The sequence below is a fragment of the Schistocerca piceifrons genome, chromosome 1 (assembly GCF_021461385.2).
Source record: "Schistocerca piceifrons isolate TAMUIC-IGC-003096 chromosome 1, iqSchPice1.1, whole genome shotgun sequence".
Taxonomy (NCBI): Eukaryota; Metazoa; Arthropoda; class Insecta; order Orthoptera; family Acrididae; genus Schistocerca; species Schistocerca piceifrons.
The window spans coordinates 627,776,788-627,799,321 of record NC_060138.1 but is presented as its reverse complement, the minus strand read 5'-3'; the positions used below and the strand labels follow the sequence as shown (position 1 = coordinate 627,799,321).

General features: G+C 43.5%; 1 protein-coding gene across 1 annotated transcript in view; it reads left to right on the top strand.

Moving 5' to 3' along the window:
- The window catches only part of LOC124788204 (calpain-A-like), a 241,550-nt gene that overhangs the window by 209,665 nt on the left and 9,351 nt on the right, over positions 1–22,534 (top strand). Inside the window, exons 13-14 of the mRNA XM_047255384.1 lie at positions 9,274–9,395; positions 16,269–16,464. Coding sequence (XP_047111340.1) covers positions 9,274–9,395; positions 16,269–16,464 — 318 coding nt within the window. The remainder of the gene's footprint in view (positions 1–9,273; positions 9,396–16,268; positions 16,465–22,534) is intronic.

The window sequence follows — 22,534 nt, the reverse complement described above, 5'->3', positions numbered from 1 at the left end:
TGTGTTTAAGTCTGCGTTTCGGGGCTGGTGTGGTGTATTATCCATGTAGTAGTGTAAAGAGCGGTGTGATAGTGGCTTGGAAGCTAGTCCAGTTGAGCGTACCCGACATGAACTGCATGAAGAGTTGTGAGACACACCCCATAATCTTCGTGACTATTTCGGTGGTCGTGCGTCTGGGGAATAATGTTTCCATTATTCTCTGGAATGTTGTTGTGATGTTGGTCATGTCGGCCTGGGAGTTGTTGGTCGTGTTAGCGGCCGCTTGTTCCAGTGTTGGCGTTTGGTGAGGGCTGGCCTGCGAGTCGGTTGTTCGTGTGGCAGTTGTGGGCGCCTGTGTATTTTCTGAGGTGAGTGGGTGTGTTATGTGGGTTGTTGAGTTGGTGTCCGGGATGTGTTCGTGGGTGTTGGTGTTCTGTTGACTGTGTACCTGTTGTGGTGCGGTCGTGTTCCTCGTGCTGCGGCTGTTTCTCCTTCTCCTCCTCCTCTGGCGCTGTGGTTGTCCCTGTGTGGGTGCGTTTTCTGTAGCCTGTGGTGGGCTGCAGTTCGCGATCTCAGGGGGTAGGGTGGTGTTGTTGCTTGTTTCGTGTGGTGTGCCCGGTGCGGGAGTGGTGTCATTTGTTGTGCTTGTCTGTTGTGTGTCTGTTGCTGGGGGTGTTTGCTGAGCGTGTTCTGAGCTCTGGGGCTCCTCTGACCGTCCCGCGCTGCTGGGGCTGCCAGCGACCGCTCCAGCGAAGGATATTCCACTTCTTACTGGGCGCGGGGGCGGTTTTGGAACTGTGATGGAGGTTGGTTTCGCATGTTTCGCGATTTTGCGTCTCAGAGCTGCTTTGTATGCAATGCACCCTCTGTAGTTTGCCGGATGGGCAGCACCACAGTTGGCGCATTTGCGAGGTGCTGTATTGGGGAGTTTGCAGCGTTGGGTTGTGTGACCGCCAGCGCAAATGCGGCAGCGGGGTGCGAGACCGCATCTGATACCCGCGTGCGCATAGCGCTGGCAGTTGTGGCATTGTTGGGGGGTGCGCGGCGTGTTGTACACCTCTACATTAACGACCATGTGAAGAAATAATTTTAACTTCAGCAGGTCGCGGGATTTGGCCGTGTCGGCCAGCTCCGCCATGTAGTTATGTGACGGTCTCGCTGTGCCGAACTCTGACATCCGGTTTACCCGAATGCACTCCCACCCGAGAGCAGAGAGTTCGTTGTGTACCGTGTCGGTCGGGGTTTGTGAGTCTATCCCCTTAATCACGTACTGTTGTGTTTTTTCCAAGACTGTCCTGTACGTGAAGTGTTCTACCTTCCTTTCTTTGAGAAAGTCCAGTAGATTCGTGTAGTCTGCCTTGTTCGCCACGTACAGTGCGGCGTGTTCCCCGGTGAGCTTAGAGTAGTATGTTGTGGGGCTGTGCTTATTGTTAAATTCTTTGTTTAGGAGACTTAGGTCTCCATAGTTGTGAATGATGACCGGTGGGAAGCCAGTCGCGGTGTTGTTTGTGTTCTGCGTAGCTGCGTGTATGTTTGTGGTTGCTGCAGTCGCAGGGTTGTTTGTGTTGGTCCCTGTGTTGTTATTGTTTGTTCGCGGCGTGGATGGTGTTGGCAGCAGCGCTCGGCCGTTGCCTCGTGAGTTTGTGGGCTCACTTGTTTGCGTAGTTGGCTGCTGTTTGCACCTTGGGCCGACCTGCTGCCACGGCCCGTCTTCATCTGTGTTTGTTGTGTCCTCTGTCGGCTCTGGATCCGGTTCCGTCGGTGCCTGGGCCGCCAGAGGTGAAATAGGGGGCATGTCCTTCTGTTGTTCAGCAGGTGCCTGTGTGTGTGGTGTGGGTGTTTCTGTTCGTGTGTTTTCGCTGCCCATCAGCTCTGCGATCAGCTCCAGCTGTTCCGCGATCTGCTGGTCCTTCAGGGCAACCTGCTCCTGGAAGGTGGACAGTGGGACGGAAATGATGGCGGGAGTAGCCGGCATTACCGCCTCTTGTGCTGCAGCTTTGCTGCGGGTGAGTGGTGGGGAAGCACAGGAAAGATCGGACATCTTCGCTGTTTCAGGAGTAATTATTTATTTGGATAGGGAAGGATGGAACACGACAATTTTGCTCTTTTTAAGGAGCGACAATAATGCTTTTTAGCGAAAGCGCTGTGTACCTTGTTCCTACAGAAGAGGGGTGTCCCTACGACCTATCTGCGCGGAGTGCAATGCGCGGCGCAAGAGAGCGTGGGTTGAAGAGAGCGGCCTACAGTGTGCGGGGTTATCCGACGTGAACGGGCCCCTGACACAGCAGACTGGTCCCCTCAGTGCTGTCCAACCCCTTCTCTTCCTTTCATGTTTGGGCAGTGTCTTCTCACCGACCAGCAGAAGTAGTGCATTCTCACAGAAAGCCAAAGAGCTCCAAGTCAAAGCACCACTGCCAATGTACAAAAATATATTAATACAAATGTACCACTTATCAAGAGCCATGGAACAGTGACAGAACCTTGTTATATTTAATATTTGGTATGTATGCACGCAGAATCCTGAATCTGGTGTCAAATCTCTACTGACTACATGCAGCTTTGACTAGTGATTGGACAGGCAACTAATTATGTACACAAGCTTGAAGCTTTATACTGAAAATTAACTATAGTTACAACTTTGCTCGTGTGAGCTGAAGTATTTGTGCATCTATTATCCAGACATAGTTCACCTAAAGAATAACTCTCAGTGAACTCACATGAAAATGATGAACATTATTACAAATCCTTCTTATAAACAATGGATTTTGGATTGTTTGGGGGAAGAGACGAAACAGCGAGGTCTTCGGTCTCTTCGGATTAGGGAAGGATGGGGAAGGAAGTCGGCCATGCCCTTTCAAAGGAACCATCTCAGCATTTGCCTGGAGCGATTTAGGGAAATTACAGAAAACCTAAATCAGGATGGCCGGACGCGAGATTGAACTGTTGTCCTCCCGAATGCGAGTCCAGTGTGCTACCACTGCACCACCTCGCTCGGTTTATAAACAATGAGTGAGACAGTGTAACATAGCACATGGACCCATTCTCATTTCCTTTGCACCATTTCTGCCACAATGGACCGCTGGTCCATCTTTCTCCGCCAGTTCAAAAAAAGTATCCCTTTCCCTGGCTAAAACCCAGCCTGACATTCTATTTCTCAGATGCTGTCTAAACCATGGAATCCCTCCAAATGGCCTAACCATAAAAATTGCTTCCTCCAGATCACACCCCTCCTTTCACAATGACCTTCACCTTTTCAGATTCTGCCAGTCCCTGGTCCTCAAAAACCTGATACTACAGAATCACATCTCCACGGCACAGGAATCCCGTAACCATTTCTGCTCCCTCGGCAAGATTCTGCTGCTGTGCAATCCCTGCTCTATTCATCACATCTCTGAAATTGAGTCCATTGTTCTACAGCACCTAGAGCTGCATTCCAGATGCCACCCCTATAATTTATCCAACCTGCTAGAATCCTGCTGCCACCTCAGGTCACCACTATCCAAGCCCTATCCTACCCACAGTGTTCGTCCTTGTCCACCCCTCATAGCACCTAAACCCTACCTAGCTGAGCTTCTCAACGTACCACATCCACCAAAACTCTCAGCTCCACAGAAGTTTCAGTTCTATCCAAAGGCCTGACCTTTAGCCATACACCCAAATTTCACCATGCTGGACTTGTCAAAGACCTACTCTCCTTCTCCCCATTCCAGCAATTGAATACCACTGTCCATCATTGATTCTCCCCTCCCCCCCCCCCCCCCCCCCCAATCCTAACTAACCACCCACTGGTCACCTTCAAGAAATTCATTACCTCCAACTTAGCATCACCATCCTTCCTCAGGTCCCTTCCTCAGAATAGCAAGCTTCCAGCAGAAGAAAGATTAGCCATACACAATCTCAAGACAAATACTTATGTAATCATCCTACCTGCAGTCTAAGGTTCCACCACTGTTTTCATGAATTGCGGTGACTACCTGACAGATGGCCTCCATCAATTGTCTGATTCCTCCACCTATAAACTCTGCCAGAGTGATACCTTCCCAGAAGTCCAACACAACCTCCAATCCCGACTTAAGTTCTTAGGCCTTTCCCAGGACCTCTCCCCTGACTCCATTTCCCTCTTCACCCACATGACTACAATTCCGAAAATCCACAAACCCAACAATCCTGGACGCCCCACTGTGGCTGGTTATTGTGCCCCCTCTGAAAGAATTTCGGCCCTCATTGACCAACACTTCCAACCATTTGCCTGTAATCTAAGCTTCCATGTGGCTTAGGTAGTGAAGCAGCCATTAAGATCAAGCATGTTATGCTCAGTTGCATGTTGTGCCAGAGGGTGATCTACTTTGCTCTTGGCCACAGTAAGGACAACAGCCTTTAAAACCTCCAGTACAAATAGTGCAATACAAATGCACAGTGGTGTGCCACAAAAAATAAAAATTATTTCTTCATTTTCACTGTTTCATAAATCCCTGAGGGCATTCTTATTAGATCACTGCTTCTATTCAGTGACAGAATTCTTAAACTATGTTTACAACAGACTTGAAGCATGAATATGCAACAACTGCTGCTGCTGCTGCTAAAGCAAGATCAAATAGAATGAATTTATTGTGCTGTTAAAATAAATTTTGACATTATATATAACTTTGTGTGTGTGTGTGTGTGTGTGTGTGTGTTTGTGTGTGTGTGTGTGTGTGTGTGTGAGAGAGGAGAGAGAGAGAGAGAGAGAGAGAGAGAGAGAGAGAGAGAGAGAGAGAGAGAGAGAGATCTACTTTCTCCTTCCACCCACACCTTTACATTTAACTCTTGTTTGTGAGCCTACCTATTGCTCAGTGCTTCCTCAGCCTGGTCAATAGTTATTGTTTGTTGTTAGATTACATTATATGAGTTGCATCTCATAGATACCACATAGATGTGTCTCTAGGGAGTGGAAATAAAGATATTAATTTCTTTTCATTTGCATGTATATATTTCACATCACTTGAGCAGAATATAAAGATTCTAGCACAAGCAAACAAAAATCCTTATGTAAATATTTATTTTACTAACTCATAATGTTACTGCTTGCTGCATTATCATTTTATATACCGAAGTGTCCTTTCCTAATGTATGCTATTACAGCCTGTTTAACACTTGAGTGTGTGTGTGTGTGTGTGTGTGTGTGTGTGTGTGTGTGTGTGTGTGTGTGTGTGTGTGTGTGTATATATGCTTAAACTTACTGACTTTTATTGTTAATAGATTTGCCTAGTGGTAGCACAAACTCAGGAGATCATTCAACCTCTGTTTGTACTCGCCTTTGTGGGGTGTTGTGTTGTGATACATCAGTAACAGATTCAGATGGTAAGCAAATTGTCAGACTGTATGGTACTTATGTTTATATCATACAATGAAGTAACAAAAAAAATATGTATATAGTGAGACAGATTGTCCAGTGTTAGAAATCTAATTCTCCAGTTTTTATCATACTGTTACCTACTCATAGTGAGCATAGGTAGAGAAAAATTATTTGAAATTAGAGTACCAGAAGCAAAGAAAAATAAAGGCTAATATAGGTGGTATCAAAAAGAATCATCTGATTTGGCACATCTATATTTCTGAAACTAATAAACATATACAATGAATTTTGTTTTTTGATAAATGGGAAACCCAAAAAGCTTTTTTCATACCTTTTCATAGGTGTATGAATATGCCCCCTTGAGATGCTCGGCATATGTCAACACAGTGTTCAAATTGTTCTCACACTGCAGCGAGCATGTCTTGAGTTACAGATTCCACAGCTGTTGTTATGCGATGTCTCAGTCCATTCATTGTTGTTGGTAATGGAAATACATAAACAGTCTTTTATAAACCCCCACAAGAAATAATCACATATAGTCAGGTCTGATGACCTTTGAGGCCAGTAATGTAAGGCTGAATCATTTGGTCCACAGCGACCAATCCATCATTCAGTAGTCCTCTCATTTTAAAAATTCCAGCACTTCCAGATGCCAGTTTGGTGGTGCCCCATTCTGTTGGTAAATGAAGTCATTCGAATCAGTCTCCAACTGTGGGAAAAGAAAGTTCTCAAGCATATCAAGATATTTCCTGTAACAGTGTTCTTGGAAAAGAAAAATGGACCATATACCTTTTCCTGTGTAAAGGCACAAAACACATTAAATGTTGAAGAGTCCCCCTCATGTTGTACAATTTCATGTGGTTGTTCCATACCCCATATTCTCACAATATGATGGTTCACCTTTCAATTTAAATGGAATGTTGCCTCGTCACAAAACAATAAGAATGGAAGAAAACTGTCATCCTCCATCTTCCCCAGCACGAAATTACAGAACTCCACATGTTGTTGTTTGTCACCTTCCTGAAGATCTTGTAGTAGCTGAATTTTGTATGGTTTCATGTGTAAACTTCAACACGACACACACCTGATGGTCATCAGGGGCATGTTGAGCTGTCAAGCTGTGAGGCAAATGGATTTCTGTGGACTCCTTGTGAAACTATGGCAGATACATTCAACATCTGTGTCAGACACTCAGGAATGGCCTGGCAATTTGCCTTTACACAAGCAACCTGTTTCTCAGAATTGTTCATGCCATCATCTAATGCTCTGTGCTGTAGGAGGATCCATACCATACCTAGTACAAAAGTCATGCTGTACAGTTATTACTGACCCACACTGCACAAAACATAGAACACAAAATGCTTTCTGTTGTCCTGAAACCATTTTTACTAGAACTCAAGTTGGCACACACTGCTGCTGTCTAGAGGGAACCATGTAAAACTCAAGAGTTCGCTCTTTCCAACAGTACATTGTTCACACACATATCTCAAATAATATAATGATTCTGATTTCTTTTTAAATTGGATGATTCTTTTCGATAGACCATGTATATTAATTATTAATGGAAAATACTTCACTGAGCATAGAAAATAGTTTGAGAAAGTACTAATCAGCCCTTTTTTTCTGTGCCTGTTCGTAATCAGTGAGATGCTCAAAAAACATTTGTCACAATGTTTCTTAGAAGAAACTGGATTGCAGTACCACACACAGTTCATTTGGCAAAATATACGCCAGCATGTATGCTTCTTAGTGATTTAACAGTTTTCTCAATTAAGTTTTCCCATTGATATGGAAGATATATATTCTAGTTTTTCTGAAATCTGATCTACTGAATTTTTAGAAATTAAGTGTAGTAGATTTATAATTTTTTTTTTATAAAAAGTGCATTTGAAAAAAAATACAGTATAATGTTCATACACTTGTTGACTATTTTTCCTCATAATCACTACCCTATCCAATGCATGTGGTGAGCTGTGGCACAAGCTTCTTTATACCCTCCTCAAAGAAGTCACCTGCAAGCTCCTCACCCCCCCCCCCCCCCTCCCACTTCCCCACTTCAGAACCAGTTTTTGCATCCACTCATCAGTTGTAAATTTAGTTCCACTCATGTGTAACTTCAAGGAGGTGAAAAGATGACAATCTGAAGGCAGCAAGTTTGGGGATTATGGGGGTGATTCAAAACATCCCAACCAAATGAATCCAAGAGCATGTCTGTGGCTAAGGCTGTGTGAGTATGGCATTGTCATGCAACAAGTACACTTGTCTTGTCAGCATTCCCCTCTTTTTGTTTTGAATCCTACTTTTCAGGTTTTTTTAAGATCTCACAATACTGCTGCGCATTGTTGGTCCCCCACTGAGGCAACTGTTTGATCAAAATGATGCCTTTTCAGTCCCAAAACACTGAGACCATGATTTTTTTGCTCAAAATTGTAGTTTTGAATTTTTTGGCAGGTGGGGAGTTGGTGTGACACCACTGTGATGACTGTCTTTCTGTCTCAGGCGTCTAATGAGCCATACTTATTTCATCTCCAGTCACAACAAACAAACACTGTCTGAACAGGCCTTGAAAAATCCAGCAGTGCCCAGTCACAGCAGAGCTCAGAAAGTCGTCTTCACCTTCCAATTCAAATTTCTCAAGAAACTCGCAGGTGCTAATGACCCGATTTTTCTTGTGCTGCTGTGTCAGCTGTTTTGGGACACAGAGTGTCTCACATAAGAGAGTTCTAGAATGTTGTGGAAACATCTCAAAAATTTCATTCACTGTCATTCGGCAGTCTTCATGAACAATATCCTTCATTTTTTGCGCTAACTCATCATTCAAAATGGAAGGTCTCCCACTCCGCTGCTCATCTTGAACATTTGTTCTACCTCTACTAAACTCACTACATCACTTAAACACATATGTTCTGTTCACAACACCTTCACCATAAGCTGTTTTGACAAAAAAATTTCAGTAGGTGTTGTTCCTCCCACGAGTATGAAGCAGAGCACAGTATGTGGCTTGCACTTGGTGGAATTTCTTGCTGACATCTTTCACGCAACTGGACACTTGATACAATGTTAGTTTATGTAGTACTGTGTTCCTGCGATGCTCACTCTGGTGATTGAATCCCCCTCTACCCCTCAGGGTTACCAAATCTCAGAAAAAAAAACATTAAAACACAGCCTGTTTTGGTTGCAGGACACTTAGTTTCTGAACATTCCTCTTAGGAAGCTCAAATCCTGTATCAGTCATTAAAATAGCAGTGTTGATTAGTCATGTCAACAATTTTAAGGTAAGTGGGAATCCATTTTCCAGAGTCAAACTGCTTTACTCCAAGAATTTGCATGCATGTGTGGTGATGTAAAAAAGTAAAATATATTTACTCTTGGTAAATCATAAATTGTGTTGATCATTTGTGAAAAATTATAAAACTCTGTTCAAATGGAACAATGCTTTGAATTGGTCAGTGAGACATGCTAAGGTGCCTCAACATCGAAGTATCTGTAGTTAAGTTCTGGTCCAGCACAAACATTTAATTTGACACAAATGGTAAATTGAAATTGTTTTTGCCTAAGGATAACTGTAGTTTAATTCAAACTGAAATGCTATACTTCTAATTTGAAAGACTTTTATAGATATACTGCTGTGGTACTAACTGAATGAATTAAAATATTTGTGACTTCCTACATGTGCAATGCTTGCAGTTCAATTACAGTTTGTGAATGGGAAAGGTACAAATTGTTTCATGGCAGATGTAAGCCAAATTTTAACAAAAATCCACTAAAATTCTAACATCAGTGGTGAATGAAAATGGCATGTGTTGACAGAATCATACTTTCATTGAAATTACTTTTCCAGAGGGTAAAGAGAGAGAGAGCAAAATATGGTGCCTACAAATAAGGTGATAAACTGTCATTGTTTGAGACATAAGAATGTAGACATTTGTTTCTCAAAGTTAATCATTTTCTTGTTCCAGATAAAAATGGTTTTTCCAAAGAGATCTGTCGAAGTATGGTTGCCATGAAAGATACAGATAAATCTGGAAGGCTTGGTTATGAAGAATTCATATCACTGTGGAAAGACATTAGGCTCTGGAGAGTATGTAAATTTTTATGATCCTGTATTCAGCATTAGTGTAGTTTCACTGAGTTTCTCTGTGGAATATCAACAAATAAAATCACAATCAGTCCTTACAATAGCACTGTCTTCACTTAGCAGCCTTCTTCTGAAATGTAACAATAAGTTGACTCTCAGTAACAAATATGAATGCTATGTGATCAAAATCTTATTTTCAAAAATACATTGCTGTGGTGAGATCCTGGCAATATAAGTTTCAAACATCTGGCGACAAAAAATTCAAAATCACATATATTCTGTGAAATGAATATAACAGAGCATTGTGTTCAAAATATGTACTGTTTATGTTATCCCATCTTAAAAAAAATTCCTGCTCTGATATAAATGAACAATAAGAATGAGCATTTTGTCTATGAACCCTGTTATTATGGTTTTTAGGTGTGTGTTCTCTATTTCTTAATTAAATTGTGCTACATATTGAACATGCTACTATCTTTTAGTTTTCACTCATTCTCATTTTGATGTACTGAAAAGTGGGAGTCATTTCACACAATTTTTTTGATAGCCATGAAATGAATCACTTTGACCTCTAAGATTTTTAACACTAATTTACATTCATGGAATTTCTTGTGGTACTTACAATACTGTCATGCGACAGAAGTACACTGATGAGCAGTTGAGCAAGACATAGCACACTAACAGAAATAGAAGGCATTACACCATGATCACATTGACTGAATGCTACTAACTTCATTGTCCAGAATTTGCTTGCCTATGGTTATGTTGTTTAAAATAGCATCCTTATGACAACTCATTTTCAATACAGAAATAGTCGTTCCTACAGATGAAAAATGGTGAGAGTACATTATACCTGCTGAGTGTGTCTAAAATTACTGGAAATTTTCAGGTGGTTATCACTACACAGCAAGCCCAGGGGATTTTTGCAGGTATTCACCATATTTAAGACTTTGAGAGACATAAAATCATTGGGATGAGAAACACAGGAGCATCATACTGACCCTGATCACTCAGACAGACAGCTGTTGTGCAATGACTGCAGAATAAGTGATGGCAAGGTGGACGAGTGACAATAGTGAGGGAAGAAGAGTAGTCACAGTTCCTCCTAGAAGGACTATGCCACAAAAAAGATTGTATCCTTGACTGACTGGTTCTAACAAACAGGTGAATAACAACACCTTAAATCCAGGCAGACTATCGCCATCAACTATCAAGAACAGATTCTAGAAGCTACGTTTAAATCTCCATTTGCTGGATGGCATTTACTGCTAACACAATAGGACAGACAACAGATACTTGCAGGGTGCAGAGCCAGAGTCATCTGGGACATAAAGTGGCATTCTGTTTTGTTTAGCAATGAGTTATACTTCTGTTTGTGGTAGTCAGATCAGCAACAACATTTCTGTAGACCACCTGGTGAAAGGTCACGGGAAGCACCTATCCTTGAGACACATACCCCTCCAACTCCCTATTGATTATGAAAACAGGACAATTTCATAATTATTGAAGAGACTCTGAATGCTTGCCAGTGTGTGGTGAGGATGATAAACCTTATTATCCTCTTCATGAGCAGAGTACCAAATGGCATATTCCAGCAAAATAATGGAGACACCACATTTCATACCACAAACACCTTGAAGAATGTATGGGTCCTTGACTGGGTTGCTTGGACTGCTGATCTCTCACCCACAGAGCATGTCTGGGATGCAGAGGGAAAACATATGGTGACACATGTATATGCGTATATTTTGCATGTTACTATCCATGATAATCAGCATTCACCTACACATATTGGTTGATGTTGGCATGCAAGGTGAAACTATACATAATAGTGTTATATAATTATGCAGATATATACTTTGTGGGCGGGCAGAAATTTGTTTCTCATGGCATGTACCTGTAGATGAAGCCAGCAGAGCTTTGAGAACTATCATAATAAATGAACAAACACAGCTGTTTGGAATTAATTTCAAAATAAAGAGAATAAATAGTTATTCTGCACAATAATATACTTTCATGGCAGCCTCCAGCCAGCAATCTTCATGACCTAACATAGAATCTTTTTATCTGTCACAGGCATGGCAATAAATGTCTCAATATGACATTCAGAGGCTGAAAACTTTCATGTCATATTGAATATAAGAGGGTATTCGTGCCTGTGTGGGTTACAATGGAAGTTAGTTCCAAACGTAATGAAAGTTTAAACATTTAATCCCTGTTAAGGGATGAACCTCTTCAGAATGTTAGATAAATGCTGTACTGAAGGTTCATGGTGTAACAATTTCCACTTCCTTCAATGTATGTTGGGGAGACAGAAGCCTTATCACCTCAGAGAATGAAATAGTACTTGGCCATAATGCCATTTGAACTTGTAGGAGTGACATTAGCGAGTACTGTGCACCAGATAAGAAGAAAGAAGATCCTGATCATGAGATAATTGAGATTAGGACCATAATGCCCACATTCTCTGACATTCTGTGGACTTTGCATGAATGGGAATATTATGAGCACAACAGTCTGGTTAAAACTGCTGCTTCCAGGTTCATCTGTTGTGCTTAAAAATACATGGATGAGAGAAGTTCTAGATCAGGCTGAAATTGTGCATAAATAGGTCACAGGACAGCAGATCACTTGGCAGCACTAAACAACGAAAACACAGTCAGCACATAGAAAGGCAGCTCCTCCCTATGGAGTGCAAACGTCACTTTCATGTGAGAACTACTGCAAAACTACATGCCGTAGGACAAGAAAGGGGAAGAAAACTGAGGTGTTAAAACAATGTCACTTGATGCTTCTCAGATAGACATACAATGAGGTGATAAAAGTCGTTGGAAAGCCATAAGCACATACATAGGTGGTGGTAGTATCATGTACACAAGGTATAAAATGTTGGTGCATTGGCAGGGCTTTCATTTGTACTCATGTGATACATGTGAAAAGGTAGCCAATGTGATTATGGCCGCGTGCCAGGAATTAAAGATTATGAATGCAGACTAGTAGTTGGAGCTAAACGCATGGGACATTCCATTTTGGAAATCATAAGGAACTTCAATATTGCAAGGTCCGCAGTGTCATGAGAATGCAGAGAATACCACATTTCAGGCATTACCTCTCACTATGGACAACACAGTGGCCAACGACCTCCACTTAACAACTGAGGGCAGTGGCATTTGCATAGAGCTGTCAGTGCTAACAGACAAGCAACAGTGCGTGAAATTACCATAGAAATCAATGTGGGACATTCAACGAGTGTGTCCTTTAGGACAGTGTGGTAAATTTGGCATTACTGGGCTATGTCTGCAGATTACCTATATAAATGCCTTTGCTAACAGCATGAGAACACCTGCAGCACCTCTCCTGGGCTCATGATCATATTGGTTGGGCTCTGCACCCTGCAAGTATCTGTTGTCTGTCCTATTGTGTTAGCAGTAAATGCCATCCAGCAAATGGAGATTTAAACATAGCTTCCAGAATCTGTTCTTTATAGTTGATGGCGATAGTCTGCCTGGATTTAAGGTGTTGTTATTCACCTGTTTGTTAGAACCAGGCAGTCAAGGATACAATCTTTTTTGTGGCATAGTCCTTCTAGGAGGAACTGTGACTACTCTTCTTCCCTCACTATTGTCACCCGTCCACCTTGCCATCACTTATTCTGCAGTCATTGCACAACAGCTGTCTGTCTGAATGATCAGGGTCAGTATGATGCTCCTGTGTTTCTCATCCCAATGGTTTTATGTTTCTCAAAGTCTTAAATATGGGACATAATTGAGAGATCAGTTCATACACAAAATCCTGCTCTGGCAACACTTTTGCAATGATGGATAGTTAAAGAGGCAGCATGGCTCAGTATTTATGCAGGAGACTTCCAACAAATTGTTGGGTCCATGCCACACTGAGTTGCTGCACTACACCAAGCAAAAGGAGGTCTGACATGATATTAGTAGCTATCCCATGACGTTTGTCAACTCAATGATTATGGCACAGTATAAGCAAAGTGCATAAAAGAGCATTTAATAGCATAGTACTACAATTCAGCCTGTTGGTTAACCCTTGGTATGAGTAGTATTTACATGGGCTGATGAAATGAGGTCCTCAGTATGCCTTTATTGCCACCCACAGATGAATGCTACAACAACGTACAGAAAGAATATTTGTTCACTGACAGTATACTTGTAAGTTCAGTGTGACTTTTGTCCATCCCACCACCAGTAAACACTCTCAGAGTGGTGAATTCACATCATCCTCTGGATAGGCAAACATTTGAAAGTGCCCACTTCTGGGGACGGGAGGCACACTGGCTCAGGTATGAATCCACCCTGTGGTACCTTATATGTTTAGCCTCCTAAACTCATAATCAGCAGCAGCAGCTCAACAGCAGGTGCTCATCCACTGCCTGTTGTGACTGACAGTTGAGCTGTGGATGGTGGCTGTACAGTGTGATCTCAATTACTTGGTTTCTTGTGAAGTTAATGCCATCATTATCAGGGTGAAAGTCGGTGCTGTTTTTGGGGCACTATGTTTAATTGAATTACACATGGTGTTATATGGTAATTTCATATTACAAGGACTCTCCATTTGCTTCTTTTATGGCCAGGAGATCTGTGGGATACTCTTCTCTATCTCATAAATTTGTGATTTACAAACTATTACTTTGGTGCATAAGTTCATAGCATTTTTGTTTAGCATGTTGGTATTTCAGTTGGTGTGGCTTTATTTATCAACTGTCATTTTTGATTTGTAGTCCGCTGTTACTATTTTAGTTCATATATTGTCATTTGGTGATAATGAGTGGAGCTTTGGATGCTAGAAAATTAAGTGCTAAGTGGAGAAATGGAAACATTTCTGACATATTCTTCTGTCTAAGTTCAGTACAGAGGTGACAGCAGTGAAGTCAGCCTGAAATATTTGCACTGTGTATGGGGATAAAGCCATTGGACAGAGCGTAGCAAGAAAATTGTTTTCTCATTTTAAGGAGGATCATTATCATTAGTGACTCTCCTTGTTCAGGAAGACCTTCAGTGTTTGATGAAGCTAGTTTAAACACATTAATCGACAATGATCCACATCACTGTACTTGAGAACTGACAAATGTGATGAACTGTGATCATTCCACCATTATGTGACATCTGCATACAATGGGGGAAGGTTCAAAAATTTGTTTTATGGGTACTACATGCTCTAAGCCAAAGTCACAAAAATAAGTGGGTGGCCATGGTTGTATCTCTGCTTGCCCATCAACAATTAGCTTGTGAACAACACCAACCATTCCTATCCTGTACCATTCCTGGTGATGATGAACGGTGTCTTCATGCTAAAATAAGGGGGAAAAAGGGATGGTTGAGCACAAACAAAGCAGCAACTCACCATACACAGACCTGTGCTCATCCACAAAATATAATGTTATACATCTGGTGGAACAGTGACAGTGTGGTGTTCTATGAATTACTTCCCAAGGTGTAACCACCATTGCTGACATTTATTGTCAACAACTGAGACAGTTTGCATACATAATCTAAGATCAACAAGAAAGACTGCATGAAGTGATGCTACTCCATGAAAAAGCCCACCTGCATTTTGCTAGACTGACAAAAAACACTATACAGGAATTGGATTGTTCCACACCCACCTTTTCTGCTCTCTATTGAACGTTGAAGGAACTTACTTCCTGAATGAAAACACACTCTGAACATGACCCAGTGAGCTCTTTGCCTCGAAACCACTTGATTTCCACAGTCATGGAATCAAAAAGTTACCCCAGTATTGGCAGACTGTTGTAAACAGTAAAGGAGAATGTGTAATTGATGACTAAAATCTCTGTTTCTTGTATCTGTTGTGTTTACTATGCTTACGGAAAATTACTATAAATTATGCACCAGCCCCATAGTAAGAAATGGTTCACAAAAATGTTTTGTAATGTGATAAAGTCCCTTTTTAACAAAAAACTGATTCAGGTAATCTTTTTGAATACTATACTTTAACTAAATTTGTGAGGACAGAGAGAGAAAACAATTTTTCTAATTTTCAGCTGTTTGCTGTTCTGAATAATAAATTTATCTCTGAATTTTTTGACATATTCTTAACAAACATCTCCCTTCGTTGGAGCAGTTCATCATTCTGAATTATGGAATATAAGATATGTATAGTTTTTGTCATGATAAAAATTTTATCTTGCTTTGCAGATATTTTAACATTGTAAAACTTCATTTAATGAAGCACAACATGTGCTTTATTTCTCATCTTAATCAGCAAAATGTGGTTCATCCTGATAACATGGTACATCTGCAACAGATTTAGTAGCATTGATGAAGAAATAATTGAAAGAGTTTGACATTCAAATAAGTTTCTTCATGTTTGTTGAGCTACCTTTATAATTTAATTATGGAAATAGGAAGTTTTCCACTGATTGGTTCAGTTCTGTTAGGGGGCTGCTGGATATAAATGCAGCAGTTTTGACCATTGGTTAAGGAAATATGTTCTAGTCAGTGGTAAATATAGTACAGTCCAAGTCCTGGTTTATTATTTTTATTTTTTGTTATTAAATGGGATACCATTTCTATATTTCAACTTTTTTTTCTGAACCACACCATTTCTGCAGGACTGGACTGAGTCACCCCAGAAAATAATTCCATTCATCTCACTGTGAAAGTAGATTAAATACAATTCTGTCTTTTTTCCATCAGCAAGTCTTATCACCTCATTTCAAAATATTTTTCTCACTTCCAGAATACAGTTTTACCATGAAACATAGTTATCTTTGCTGTAGTTATGTTGCTTTCTTAGTTGAATATAGGTAGTCTTGCAGGAAAGGTGAATATAATGTCAAAAAAAAAGCAATCAAAATTTTCTTAATGGGCAGTTTTTGTTTCTTTTTTGCAGCATGTGTTTAAAACTCATGACAGACTGGGCAATGGAACACTGAGCACATTTGGGCTGCGTGAGGCATTGAATGCTGCAGGTTATAAGTTAAATAGCCACATACTTAATGTGCTCATGCATCGATATGGCACAAAAGATGGAAAAATTGCATTTGATGACTTCATGCTATGTGCTGTTAAGCTGAAGATAATGATTGGTGAGTAATGTAGTTACTTAATAGAATGTGAGAGAGATACAAACACTATATTTTTATTCATGTTCAAAATAATGTTCATTTACTGTAACACACTTCATGCAATAATTTTAAAACTTCTGGAAACTGTTTTAGTGTAACATTCATTTGGAATTGACTTAATTAAAGACATAAAAATCATTGTATGTAAAATGAAATACTGTGCAGATAGCTGTCTACTGTAACTGTGATGATTGTGTACCATCCACAGATAGCACCATGTATTATCTTCTGTCATGATATTTTGCACAAAACTGGATATGGTCACAAGTTGCAGTGAGATTTCCAGGAGTTTCCATTCACTACAGTCAATCAGCTTTTTGCAACAAAAATCAGGAATGAATCATCCGTTCACCAGTACCATTTTGAATGCTGACAACATTGTTCTTGAGAGATCACTTCTCCTCATATGTTAATCTCAGAGACAGTCACCAACTATGTACAAGCATGTGTCACACTGGCTTGATCTCATCTATCTTTGTGCTTGTTGATGGTTTACCCTGTGGCGTCGATGAAATCGACACCAACATCGATATGCATTCATCTTTGAACTCTAAGCATTATCTTTGGCTTTTCCGCCATGTTCAGTTCAGTTCTTTGCGATCCTTGTATGTGTTAAGTTTAATAAATGAACTATTGCTAAATGGGTGTGATTATAGGCGCAACCAACGCGGTAATCCTCCTCACCGGTGACCCTGAGTTGTAACGTCTTCCGTTTTCACCGTTTTACTGTGTACGTGACCTCCGCGTCAGTTATTTTCACGTGTATTACATTGACACAGCATTTGAACAATGATTTCGACCCAGCGCCTAATGCCGGATTTTATGATTGACATGCATCGTGTTACGGGCGATGTACACCTGCCAGGACTGCAAAACAATACCTCTCACTTGATGATTCCGCCAATTTCGCTGGACGTTTTTGAGCCTGCAACAATAAGTGAGGTTAGGAGTGCGCATGACTCCGGCTATCAAATGGTTCAAATGGCTCTGTGCACTATGGGACTTAACTGCTGAGGTCATCAGTCCGCTAGAACTTACAACTACTTAAACCTAACTACCCTAAGGACATCACACACATCCATGCCCGAGGCAGGATTCAAACCTGCGACCATAGCAGTCATGGTTCCAGACTGTAGCACCTAGAACCACTTGGCCACTCTGGCCAGCACTCTGGCTATCAAACGCTTTTGTTCCCGCCACATGTTCCCTCCCTCATCGACTGTGCAGTTACCTCTTACGGATCTCCGTGCACTGTGGGACCAATGCCGATTTCTGCAAATGCTTCGTTGAGCAACCTACTACCACTAGGACAATGATTTGTCACGTCGCAATCCGTGCAGTACCACGCGGATACCTGCTACGTGGGCAGAACTGCTTTATTCACAGGTCTACCTCCTCAGCATCCGAACACGCCTGCGCCTGCCTCGGTTAGATACCTCGGGCTGAAACAGGAACAATAACTTGTTATCTGTGCCTGCCCTCCACCTCCGTACCACTGCTACGCCTCAGTGTTTTGTGCCATGACATTCACCTTGTCCGCACACTGTTTTGAGTGGAGTGACTATGAACAGTGAAAATTCACACATTCTGTCCCACGTTCAACATCATTTCCACACTGTGTTTCTGGACTGCCCGCACCTACACAGCCTCCCTGCAACACAGATGGCCCCGGCTCTGATCATACATCGAGCTTTCCGCAGACTAACACATGTTCTCAAACCTTGAACTTTTGCTCATCTGTCAACCCCGCGCCGGGCTCCAGTCGAGCTTTCGCTACCGTTCTCAGCACATCTCGGTGCCTAATCCATGTCAGTCTTCCGCGACGCGTCAATCTGAACACACCCGCAATGTGTTGAGCTCCTGCAACCGCAATCAACACATTACGGTGTCTCACCCACGTCGGCCTTCTGCGTTGCGACGGATCGCACTCAACTACAACGTGTCACCTTCATGCTGCCACCCGAACAGCCGTTGTTGCCACATCCCCTGGAGGCACACTCTCCTGGGATACTACAGCAACAACAACTCGATTCAGGCAGTGCCCCGACGAACTCAACTCAACCTATTCTTCCGAACATTCTACAACGTTTACTGATGCTGCCGCCGTTTAATCCCGACAGAGCAATAACCTGGTTCAAATTGTGGACGAAGTGTTCGACCATTACAAATTTGACGAGTCAATCAGGTTTCTGTGCATCATGACCCACCTGCACAACTAGGAGGACTTGATTGCTGACCCGGTCGATGCCCTGGACTCATCTACCCGGTACACTCTAGTGAAAAAGACAGTTCTACGTTGGCCTGCACGCTCAACTGAGGCAGCAATACGGCAAGTGCTCCACATCGAGCAACTAGGCAGTGACAAACCTTCCCAGCTCTGGAGACGGCTACGTGCCCTGGTCAGCACCGATCTATTCTCTGACACAGCTCTCCTCACCATCTGGTCTGATAAACTACCTCCTCACATCCGCTTTGCTCTGGCTCAAAGATCTCCTGAACCTGTCGAGCAAAGAATGACAATTTCTGACAAGCTACATGATGCATCACTGCCTACCTGACAAGTCTCAGGTTCAGGCACTTCGCCCTGCGGCCGGACACGGCAACTGGGACGTCACCGGCTCCGCCCAGGGTCACACGCCCTCCTGCAACAGAACCTGCTACGGCCACCGAACCTCGGCCACCACCACTGGCAAGAAACTTTCCGTAGGAAATGCAACCGCACTACCCATACTGTTACTTCCACACACGGTTTGGTGAGGCAGCACAGAACTGCAGACAACCCTGCTACTTTCCAAACGCCAATCGCAGGTAGGTCTGGGTGCCGCCTCCTGCGCACAACATGACAGTGATCCATTCTGTCCGGGAACGACTGGATAATTGCAGACGACTGTACATTAGACATTTCGTCAGGATACCTTTTCCTAGTGGACACAGGTGCCGAAGTTTCGCTGCTGCCTACGTCCTTAGCGTCATCAAACATCCGCCCTCATCATACTTCACTGCAAGCCGTGAATTCAACTAAACTACAATGCTCGGGTTCAACTTCCCATGTCACCTCACTCTCCACAAACTGCAAGCTCGAGTGGACGTTTTTAGTGTGCAAAATTGACGAACCTATACTAGGCATTGACTTCTTGCGACACCATAAACTTTCACCGGACATAGTGCGAAACACCGTGTTTCGTCATCCATTCAAGACTCACTTCCCCTGTGCTCTGTCGAGCACCCCCCCCCCCTCCCCCAGTGCCTCTTCAAGCATGAACACGTTGCTCGCCTACAAGGGAAACTTCGAGCTTTCCCTCCAGCTCCACGAAACACAGCTCCAGCAAGGACAAAGCAAGGTCAGTAAGTGCGCCGAATCTGCTTGCAATCCCAGAAATCGAGCCTCCATGTGTTTACCTCCCACTACCCCTCGCAACTGAGCTATCTATACTGCCATAACATGTACTGACAGCTCCGCAGGGCCACACCCTCCTAACACGGCAGCGTTTGACACTCGGCCGGACACAAGTGCGCATGTGCGATAAGTGTCATGTGTTCCCGAACTGACGGCTCCTATCCCGCCCCTCGCGGACAGCACCTCAAACTATGCAACTTCGGCTCCTGTGCACCACTGTGCGACCACCACTGACAACACAAACAGTGCACTCGTGCTAAGTGTTTCGCTCACGACCGTGCTGCCACAGGCCGCGCCCTCGGACAATGGACTCATTAACAGCTCACGAGCTCTATCGAACTCACCCGACCACGGTGCCACTGCTTCGGGCCGGTGGCCATCTTGTCACGTTGACTCCTGGGACACTTCGCCGCCTCAGCTCCCGTCGGATCCACCGATGGCTCCAAACACCACGACCACGCCTCGCCTGCCCTGCCCGCCACACATTGTAAACAAACCGCCTCCCGTGCCACCGGCAACATTTCCATTGTCACCAATGGCATGGTTCACAAGCTTTGCCGCACGCCAGGTCCCCCGATTTCCAGTACACTATGTCGACTTTGTCCCGAGCGCTTCTCCAACCTTAAAAATCAGATTTCTGAACTACTAAACTCCGGCATCATTGAACCCTCTGCCAGTAGCTGGTCATGGCACATGTGCGGAGACTACCATCGACTAAACGCACGAACAATTATGAACACCTACCCCATACCCAACATTGCCAACTTTACCAGTTCCCTCACAGGTGCAACCATGTTGTCTGTCATTGATTGCAAACGGGCCTACCACCAGATATCCATGGCACCTGAAGACATCGAGAAGACAGCAATCACCACCCTGATCGGGTTATTTCAGTTTCGATTCATGCCCTTTGGCCTGAAAAACACAACCCAGACCTGGCAACGCTTCATCAACGAAGTGCTATTCGACCTAAAATTCTGCTTTGCATATCTTGATGACATTCTTGTGTTCAGCTCCTCCGTCGAGGACAACATTCGACATGTGCAACCTGTTATGAACACTCTCGCGGCAGCAGGCATCGAGACCAACCAGGACAAATTGCAGCTACATAAACCCACTGTCACTTTTCTTGGTTTTCGTGTCTCTGCTGACGGCATTTCACCCCCCACCCCCCCCACCCCCCCCCCCCCTGAGAAAGTACAAACAATACTAAACTTACCCAGACCTTCGTCATCCAAAGAGCTCCGGTGCTTTCTGGGGACGGTTAATTATTATCGCCGACATCTACCTTGGGCTGCGGAGATTCAGGATCCACTGACGGATGCCTTCGCAGGCACAAACACTTCTGGATCTCAGCCCATTCCATGGACCCCTGCTATGACTGACTCTTTCACTGCCCTCAAAAGCCTTCTTGTCGAGGCCTGCACCATCGCGCATCCTCATCCCAATGCGCAGCTTTTCATCACCACAGACACGAGCGATACTGCCATTGACTCTGTCCTTAGCAAGACAATCGATTGCCAAGCTCACCAATGCACAACGCAAATATTCCACATTTGACAGGGAGTTGCTCGCGGTCTACAAAGGGATTAAGCATTTTAAGACTGACATTGAGGGATGCCCTTTCTATGTTTTAACAGACCACAAACCCCTGGCTGTGGCCATTACAAACCTGCCAGCTGACCCGCCTCCTCATCGCTTCAGATACATGGACTTCATATCTCAGTTCACCACTGATGTCAGACACATAAAGGGTGCTGACAATATAGTTGATGATTTCCTTTCACAAATCGACGCCGTCTATTTGCTGTTAGACCTCTGAACTGCCTAACCTCCAACCCGCTGACGAGGGAACACGAAACCTGATTTCAGACTCTACTTCTTCACTACACTTCGTCCGCACCACCTTCCCTGGCATTTCTGGTGAGATCTGGTGTGACAACAGTATGGGCACGATACGCCCCCTCATCTCAACCACGCTTCGTCAAGCTGTCTTCAACGCATTGCATAATTTAGCCCACTCCGGTGTTCGTGCGTCTGCCCGCCTCGTAGCGGAGCATTTTGTGTGGAGAAATGTCAACAAGGTCTGCCAGCAACGGGCACGCTCCTGCATCGCGTGCCAATGCTGCAAAGTACACAAGCACACTTCATCCCCCCTCTGCGCCTTTTCGAGCCCCCCCTGGGCGTTTCCAGCATATCCATATTGACATTGTCAGCCCTCTCCCCCCCTCTAACGGCTTTCATTATGTTCTCTCGTCTATCGACCGAACAACTCACTGGGTCGCGGCTGTCCCCCTCCCCAATATTACGGCAAAAACTGTTGCTTGAGCTTTTGTCGAGTCATGGGTATCGCATTTCGGATATCCGGCTATCATCACAACTGACCGGGGCAGACAATTTGAGTCGGCCCTGTTCAACGAGATTTGTAACATTTATGGCATCCGGCGCATCAGTACCACTGAATATCACCCGCAAAGTAACGGGCTAGTCGAGCATTGGCACCACACTTTCAAGGTGGCTTTTCGATGCCACGACTCTCTATGGACGGAGGCCTTTCCCCTTGTGCTACTCGGCATTTGTGTGATCCATAAGGAAGACCTCAAAGGCACAATAGCCGAGTTCGTATATGGTCAG